The sequence below is a fragment of the Anguilla anguilla genome, chromosome 9 (assembly GCF_013347855.1).
Source record: "Anguilla anguilla isolate fAngAng1 chromosome 9, fAngAng1.pri, whole genome shotgun sequence".
Classification (NCBI taxonomy): domain Eukaryota; kingdom Metazoa; phylum Chordata; class Actinopteri; order Anguilliformes; family Anguillidae; genus Anguilla; species Anguilla anguilla.
In genome coordinates this window covers 51,794,728-51,803,765 of record NC_049209.1, presented here as the reverse complement: position 1 = coordinate 51,803,765, position 9,038 = coordinate 51,794,728, and the positions used below count along the sequence as shown (strand labels likewise).

Here is a 9,038-nt window from a genome sequence, read left to right as displayed (position 1 = left end):
CTGTACAGAAGAAACAAGATTCGCACCGCTGTAAGGAATAAATAAATCTTTTAATCACAAATAACTGACTACAAGTTTGTCTATATTTATTTATTTATCTTGCATATATCAATTTCTCAATCATTGCCGAACCTCACTAATGCTCTTCTGGCTGAATAGCAGCAAATTCCTGCAGCAATGCTCCAACATCAAGTATACTGCCATCCCAGAAGAAATGAAGTTATTATAACAGCAAGGCGTACACTGACTCGATATTAATTCCCATAATTTTGGATGAGATGATGGATGTCAGGTGTCCACGTACTTTGGCCATATAAAGTATTTGGGGATTCAGGCCTGGTGTTTCCTCTGTTTCTGTTGCCTTACTGATCTGCAAACATCCTTGTGAGGACTCTGTAAAAAGCACGTTACAAATAAAACTGAATTTAAATTGAACAACGACCCCCTGGTGCACCTGGACATGGGTCTGCCCAGTCCCCCAAAACAGTGGTGGGCCAGCAGATAATTAACTGTCAGCTTACTTTTAAGTATAGTCAAGGTAATGTGAATCCTGAATAGTGGACAGTGGACCAGTGAGCCTGGTGCAGGGGGGCAAAACCATGGTGGACCTGGATTGGAAGGAGCAGCAGCAAGCAAGGGGATGTCTATCTGTAGGCTCTGGCTGAGTGGGTGCACTTGGAGGAGCCCCCGCAGAGAGGGGAGCAGTGACAGTCCCCACCAGAAGATCATCAGTGGTGGAGAAAGAAGGAGTGGTTCCGCATTAAGGGACAGTGCATTGCCGCAGGAGCGAGGAACCAATTGGAGGTGAAGGGGTGTGGCACATCTTGGCACCAGCGAGAGACCTCTTATACTGACCTCTTGACTTGGTGCGACCTTGTAAAATTTGGGAACAGTCGACCATTAGGGGGCACTATACCAACTATGAAAGTTTTCAAAGAGTGCATCTTTGGCTATGCTTAATGGAAAGTCTTATAATTCACATTAATAATGAACCAGCTTTTGCAATCTAATCCTAGGCCGTTAGGCTATGCTTCACCAAATTCATCATTATGAAACTGGGCATACATGTGTAAGATTTGCATCTGAGGCAGCATTCTACTTTTGGTGACCTTTCGCCAATAGGTGCCACTGCAAGAGGAAAATAAATAAAAATGCCTCCAAGTCCTCAATTGCTTGACCAGTCAAGTTGAAACTTTGCATGCTGTGTAGTTTATCAGTCTTCCATTGAATGTACAATGATGAAGTCATATCTTCAAACAATATGGCTTCTAAGATTGGGAATATCATGCCAAAACTTGGGTATGAAAATGAAAATATTAGTACCCTATGTGCCCATCAGCTTAATAAGTCATAATTATCACACGCTGCTTAGACCCCATTAATTACCGGTTGCTGTGATACTCATTATTATTGTTTCTGTACTCAAACAGCAGCCAGAATGTGCGCCCATTTTATATATGGTAATTATTCTATTAATTTTGTTCATTTATTTTTTTCAGTGTTCCAATATCTGAATGCTGGATGTAACTCCAACAAACAAACGTCCATTAAACATCCATATAGCATTTTATTGGCACAATGTTTCAAGCTCACGCATACATAAACAAATCTGAAATACTAAGTTATACCACGACCCCGGTCCTGAGAGTGAGGCTCCAAACAGAGAAACAAACAAAGCATTTATAAATAAATAAACCCAAACAAGGAACACAGAATCAGTCTCTATCGTTGCGTCATGTTGCACTAATTTCACATGAGCGTTTCTTGTGCGTCCTGTTCCCTTGGTGTAATGTTCTGTGTCAACACTCTGGGATATAAGAACGACAATGAACACTTGGCCTCACCACAGTCCTTTCCACCTGATCTACCATCAAGTTCAAGGACACACATCTTCTGAAATAGAAACATCGAAGAAAATTGTTTTCCTAATTGAAAAAGAGATTTTCTAAATGAGAAACAGAAGCATTGACATTTTTAGTCTGTTCGCTGAAAATTACCGGTAAGTATTAGCTACACCTTAATGTAGCCCTTCATTTATTTATTTCAAAGAGCTGCCTTTTTCTGCTTAGCTTGAAGTTCATGGCAATTATTCCAACTGAAAACTGAATCAAAAATAATTTTCCAGACTTTAGAAAAAGTGAATATATTGCATCAAAAAACCTTTACCTTTGATGATCTCTCTGAGAAAATGCACGTCAACTATTTCAGTGTAAAAATATTTTATGGATATTGGTCATCATTAAGCTCTCTTTGTCAGGCTTCTTTTGCGATAAAACTATCAGTATAATCTATTAAAACAGAAGGGTACAGTGATACAAACATAACAGAAAAAGATGTAGAGATGTAAGGAGTATGTAACATGATTGTGAGGTGTTATGCAGAGCTGTGCTACAGAGACCTTTTGAGTGTCTGGTGCTCAATGTGACAAAAGGGTCCAATAAACCAGGTAAAACTGATTTAAGACATCTAGGTATTGTACAGAATATACAAAATTAATGAATGAACATTAGTGACAGGAACAATAAAAATCGAAAAAAAAAAAAAAAAATTTATAAAATCAAAGGGACACGTTGGGCATATAGGGCAAAAGGTATACGTGCTTGGGTACCGAGAGCCCCCCTACACATAAACAGATTACCTATTGTAACATGATTTTTGTGTGTTCTATGAAGTCACAAATTGTTCATTGAAAGTATGATGTATTTGTCAGTCACTGATTAATGGGTTGAATAAAGCCTTAGAATTCGGTCTTGCTATTTTTGTTTGAGACACACAAGATCCATTGATTCAATAATTTAATAATTTCTTTAGCTAAATATTTTATAAACCGCACATTGTTAGCTTTGCTGTGCTTCAGGAATTCATTATTGCAGTCCAACCTATTTTTTTATTTTCAGGTCCTAAAGGACTGGTTTTTCAGGGGGTGAGAAACAGTGAGGAGCAAGCAAACCTGTGATGAGCCGCCTGAATTCAACCTCCTTTATTAACGCCACCATTGTGCGTCCTGAGTTCTTTTTCATAAGTGGTTTTGCCGGTATTCCTCACACAAAATACTACTATGTGTTCTTGTGCTTGTGCTTTGCTCTGACTCTACTGGGAAATGCTTTTGTAATGTTTGTGATTTACACTGACCATTGTCTTCACACTCCAAAATACATTGCAGTGTTTAATTTGGCTGTGTCCGACTTCTGTGGAAGCACTGCACTTGTTCCTCAGTTGATCGACACCTTGCTGTTTAAATCACATCTAATCTCCTACGAGGCCTGCTTGACTAGTATGTTCTTTGTTTTTTGGTTTGTCTCTGTGCAGTCTCTCACTCTCACTGCTCTATCCTATGATAGATTTGTTGCTATATGCTTTCCACTGAGATACAATGAGATTGTGACTAGTAAATCAATGTTGGTGATCACAGCCATATTATGGATTTTTCCAGGAATTGCTGTTATCATGGCTGTGATTTTTATCAACAGAATATCATTCTGCAAATCCGTTGAGATAAACAGCTATTTCTGTGATCACGGACCGATACACCTTTTGGCATGCAATGACAACACTCCAAGTGCTGTGATTCACTGGACACATCCTGTTATAATTCTCTGGTTTCCGGTACTGTTTATCACAGGTACATATATTTTTATAGCCAAAGCATTATTGAAAATTGCAGAAGCCTCTGATCGCCTCAAAGCCATGAAGACCTGCACCTCTCATTTGATCTTGGTGAGTGTGTTTTATCTTCCTATATGTATCACCTATGCAATGGGCTCAGCCATTCAACTGAATGCCAGGATTGTGAACATGTCTCTGGCGACTGTCTTGCCACCAATGCTGAATCCAATCATATACTCTCTGAAAACAGAGGAATTCACAGAGTCAATTAAAAAACTGTACAGAAGAAACAAGATTCGCACCGCTGTAAGGAATAAATAAATTTTTTAATCACAAATGACTGACTACAAGTTTGTCTATATTTATTTATTTAACCCTCCACTCAACTGAACAATAAGAGCTATTAACAAATTAAATACAATAAATTGGAACACGGTGGTAGAGATGAAAAACAATTATTTATTTTCAAAAATCTGATTTAAAATTTAAGTTATATATTTATTCTGTATGTTTTGAGATTTTTTAATTAAATCTGAAAATATGAACTAAAAAGTTTATTTTGCATGTCTGTTAAATCCGCGAAAAAAGACTCATATCTTGCATAAATCAATTGCCCAATCATTGCCGAACCTCACTAATGCTCTTCTGGCTGAATAGTAGTAAATTCCTGCAGCAATGCTCCAACATCAAGTATAACACCATCCCACAAGAGCTGAAGTTGTTATAGCAGCAAGGCGTGTACCGACTCCATATTAATTCCCATAATTTTGAATGAGATGATGGATTTCAGATGTCCACATACTTTTGGCCATATATTGTGTTTGGGTGTTCAGGCCTGGTGTTTCCTCTGTTTCTGTTTCCTTACTGATCTGCAAACATCCTTGTGAGGTCTCTGTAAAAAGCACTTTACAAATAAAACTGAACTGAAATTGAACAATGACCCCCTGGTGCACCTGGTGATGGGTCTGTCCAGTGCCACAAAATAGTGGTGGGCCAGCAGCTAATGAACTATCAGCTTACTCTTAAGTATAGTCAAGGTAATGTGAATCCTGAATAGTGGACAGTGGACCAGTGAGCCTGGTGCAGGGGGGCAAAACCATGGTGGACCTGGATTGGAAGGAGCAGCAGCAAGCAAGGGGATGTCTATCTGTAGGCTCTGGCTGAGTGGGTGCACTTGGAGGAGCCCCCGCAGAGAGGGGAGCAGTGACAGTCCCCACCAGAACAACGTAAGTGGTGGAGAAAGTGGGAGTGGCTCTGCATTAAGGGACTGTGCATTGCCGCAGGAGCGAGGAACCAATTGGAGCTGAAGGGGTGTGGTTTATCCTGGCACCAGTGAGCGAGCATGAGGACCAGTTGTGGCTGTGTCACAAGACCTTGGGTCATCAGGGAGCAGGGAAGTCCTCCAAGGCCGGTTCTTCTGGCCCGGGTTGGGGGGCAAACATGAGCAGCCATTTTACAGACTTAGTAATTGCTGATCATCAGGAAACTTGATGGATACGTTGACCTCTTGACTTAGTGCAACCTTGTAAAATTTGGGATCAGTCAGCCATTAGGGGGCACTATACCAAATATGAAAGTTTTCAAAGAGTGCATCTTTGGCTATGCTTAATGGAACATCTTGCTCCTTCAGCTGAACAACTTTTCCCAGGAAAACAACAGTAACATCAGCAACAATTTAGATCTTCTGCCGTTTAGAATTTTTGACAAAACTTACTTTTGCAAACTAGTCTCAGGACGAGCATCACCCAATGCGCCTTGCAAGAATCTGTGAGGTCTGATGCTCAATAATTAGCCGCCATTAGCCAATCAGCTCTCAGTCAGCATGTGACAGGCTTAGAAATGGCTGATCATCCTAAAACTTGTATGCACATTGACTTCTGAGCTTTGGAATACCATGTCAAATTTTGGGGGAGAGACTAAAATTATTAGTACCCCATGTGCCACTTCAGCTTAAAAAGTCATAATCATCACATGCTGCTTGGACCCCATTAATTACCGCTTGCAGTGATATTATTATTATTTTTATTTTTTTGGTTTTGTACTCAAACAGCAGTCCGAATGTGAGCCCATTTTATCCACGGTAATTATTCAATTCATTTTTTTTTTCTCCAGTGTTTCACGATCTGATTGCAGGATGTAACTCTCAGAAATAAACGTCCAATAAACATCCATATAACATTTTATCGGCACAATGTTTCAAGCTCACGCATACATAAACAAATCTGAAATACTAACAGTTATACCACGACCCCGGTCCTGAGAGTGAGGCTCCAAACAAAAAAAAACAAACAAAGCATTTATAAATAAATAAACCCAAACAAGGAACACAGAATCAGTCTCTATCATTCCGTCATGTTGCGCCAATTTCACATGGGCGTTTCTTTTGTGTCCTGTTCCCTTGGTGTAATGTTCTGTGTCAACACTTAGGGATATAAGAACAATGAACACTTTGCCTCACCGCAGTCTTTTCCAACCAAACTATCATCAAGTTCCTGGACATACATCTACCGAAAGAAAAACATCGAAGTACATTGGTTTCTTAATGGAAAAAGAGATCTTCTAAATAAGAAACAGATGCATTGACATTTTTAGTCTGTCTGCTGAAAATTACCGGTAAGTATTAGCTACACCATAATGTAGCCCTTCATTTATTTATTTCAAAAAGCTGCCTTTTTCTGTTTAGCTTAAATTGCATGGCAATTATTCCAACTGAAAACTGAATCAAAAATAATTTTCCAGACTTTAAAAAAAGTTGATATATTGCATCAAAAAAAACCTTTACCTTTGATGATCTCTCTGAGAAAATGCATAATGTCAACTATTTCATTGTAAAAAAATGTATAAATATTGTTCATCATTAAGCTCTCAATGTCAGGTTTCTATGTGATTAAACTATCAGAATATTTTATTAACACAGAAGGGTACAGTGATACAAGCATAACAGAAACAGATGTAGAGATGTAAGGAGTATGTAATATGATTGTTAGGTGTTATGCAGAGCTGTGCTACAGAGACCTTTTGAGTGTCTGGCGCTCAATGTGACAAAAGGGTCCAATAAACCAGGTAAAACTGATTTAAGACACCTAGGTATTGTACAGAATATAATTTACCAAAATGACTGAATGAACATTAGTGACAGGAACAATAAAAATAGAAATTATACTATTGTTTTTATCAAATCAAAGAGGCACATTGGGCACATAGGGCAAAAGTTGCAGGTGCTTGGAGCCCCCCTACACATAAACATATTACCTATTGTAAGAAGATTTTTGTGTGTTCTATGAATTCGCAAATTGTTCATTTCAGTCAATGAATAATGGGTTGAATGAAGCCTTAGAAATCCGTCTACTGTTTTTTTGTTTGAGGCACACAAGTTCCATTGATTCAATAATTTAATAATTTCTATTTAATCTGACCTTCTGTGGTTTCTTTAGCTAAATATTTTATAAACCGCACATTGTTAGCTTTGCTGTGCTTCAGGAATTCATTATTGCAGTCCAACCTATTTTTTTATTTTCAGGTCCTAAAGGACTGGTTTTTCAGGGGGTGAGAAACAGTGAGGAGCAAGCAAACCGGTGATGAGCCCCCTGAATTCAACCTCCTTTATTAACGCCACCATTGTGCGTCCTGAGTTCTTTTTCATAAGTGGTTTTGCCGGTATTCCCCACACAAAATACTACTATGTGTTCTTGTGCTTGTGCTTTGCTCTGACTCTACTGGGAAATGCTTTTGTAATGTTTGTGATTTACACTGACCACTGTCTTCACACTCCAAAATACATTGCAGTGTTTAATTTGGCTGTGTCCGACTTGTGTGGAAGCACTGCACTTGTTCCTCAGTTGATCGACACCTTGCTGTTTAAATCACATCTAATCTCCTACGAGGCCTGCTTGACTAGTATGTTCTTTGTTTTTTGGTTTGTCTCTGTGCAGTCTCTCACTCTCACTGCTCTATCCTATGATAGATTTGTTGCTATATGCTTTCCGCTGAGATACAATGAGATTGTGACTAGTAAATCAATGTTGGTGATCACGACCATATTATGGATTTTTGCAGGAATGGCTGTTTTCATGGCTGTGATTTTTATCAACAGAATATCATTCTGCAAATCCGTTGAGATAAACAGCTATTTCTGTGATCTTGGACCGATACACCTTTTGGCATGCAATGACAACACTCCAAGTGCTGTGATTCACTGGACACATCCTGTTATAATTCTCTGGTTACCGGTACTTTTTATCACAGGTACATATATTTCTATAGCCAGAGCATTATTGAAAATTGCAGAAGCCTCTGAGCGCCTCAAAGCCATGAAGACCTGCACCTCTCATTTGATCTTGGTGGGTGTGTTTTATCTTCCTATATGTATCACATATGCAATGGGCTCTGCCATTCAACTGAACACCAGGATTGTGAACATGTCTCTGGCGACTGTCTTGCCACCAATGCTGAATCCAATCATTTACTCTCTGAAGACAGAGGAAATCACAGAATCCATTAAAAAGCTGTACAGAAGAAACAAGATACACATTGTTGTACGGAATAAATTTTAAAAAAAGCTTAATCACAAATGACTGACTGGCAAATTTGACAATGTTAATTTTTTTCACAGACTTATAAATGCAAAAAAAATTTCAAACATTTCGCAAAATGTTTTACACATTTAGTTAAATATTCAGTTATATTTTTGATACATTCAGTTAAATTTTTCTTAAATTGGGTAAATGTTTCATATATTTAGCTAAATGCTTTGTACATTTGGCTAAATGTTTTATTTATTTAGAGAAATGAGAATGATTTAATTGATTCAGATTATGGTTAAGCAGGCTTTAGGAAACATGAATCCTGTAGATCAAGGGTAGCCAACCCAGGTCCTAGAGCTGCAGGGTCGGCTGGTTTTTGTTTTTAGTCGGCACCAAATTGATCAATTAAAGCAGTCGATTTCACAGTTAACTCACTTCACCAGGTTTCTAATTGGTTGTTGTATTTAAGGTAAATGGTAAATGGACTGCATTTATATAGCGCTTTTATCCAAAGCACTTTACAATTGATGCCTCTCGTTCACCAGAGCAGCTAGGGGTTAGGTGTCTTGCTCAGGGACACTTCGACACGCCCAGGGCGGGGATCGAACCGGCAACCCTCTGACTGCCAGACAACCGCTCTTACCTCCTGAGCTATGTCGCCCCCAAGGTGAATACAAAAGGCAGAGACACCCCTGTCACAATGTTTTATTAAGATTTCAATGCCACTGAAATGCCCTGAATGTAATCGAAAATAAAGCTAACTGTATTTCAATGATGGTGTGTTTGTTCTGACCGACGCATGCCATAGTCAATGTTATTGTGTCCGCTCTGCTTTAGTGTCATATGTATGCTATGCTTATATGTGCATTTGTTTTGTCTACATGTCATTGTCTGCTAATCTGTCCTTTC

At 38.8% G+C, this 9,038-nt stretch overlaps 2 protein-coding genes across 4 annotated transcripts; both read left to right on the top strand.

The window, feature by feature from the left end:
- Positions 1-1,714: 1,714 nt before the first annotated feature.
- LOC118235342 (olfactory receptor 1-like) lies at positions 1,715-3,935 on the top strand. 2 transcript variants are annotated; one of them, XM_035432562.1, is made up of 2 exons: positions 1,715-1,999; positions 2,898-3,935. In XM_035432562.1, the coding sequence occupies exon 2, from the start codon at positions 2,956-2,958 to the stop codon at positions 3,925-3,927; it is 972 nt and encodes a 323-aa protein (XP_035288453.1). In that variant the 5' UTR covers positions 1,715-1,999; positions 2,898-2,955; the 3' UTR covers positions 3,928-3,935. The 2 variants fall into 2 exon arrangements, with proteins under 2 accessions (XP_035288453.1, XP_035288456.1); XM_035432565.1 differs by lacking the exon at positions 1,715-1,999 and adding an exon at positions 2,183-2,446.
- Positions 3,936-6,085: 2,150 nt separating this feature from the next.
- LOC118235332 (olfactory receptor 1-like) lies at positions 6,086-8,208 on the top strand. Of its 2 annotated transcripts, none has more exons than XM_035432547.1 (2): positions 6,086-6,219; positions 7,127-8,208. In XM_035432547.1, the coding sequence occupies exon 2, from the start codon at positions 7,185-7,187 to the stop codon at positions 8,157-8,159; it is 975 nt and encodes a 324-aa protein (XP_035288438.1). In that variant the 5' UTR covers positions 6,086-6,219; positions 7,127-7,184; the 3' UTR covers positions 8,160-8,208. The 2 variants fall into 2 exon arrangements, with proteins under 2 accessions (XP_035288438.1, XP_035288439.1); XM_035432548.1 differs by lacking the exon at positions 6,086-6,219 and adding an exon at positions 6,472-6,669.
- The last annotated feature ends 830 nt before the right edge of the window (positions 8,209-9,038 follow it).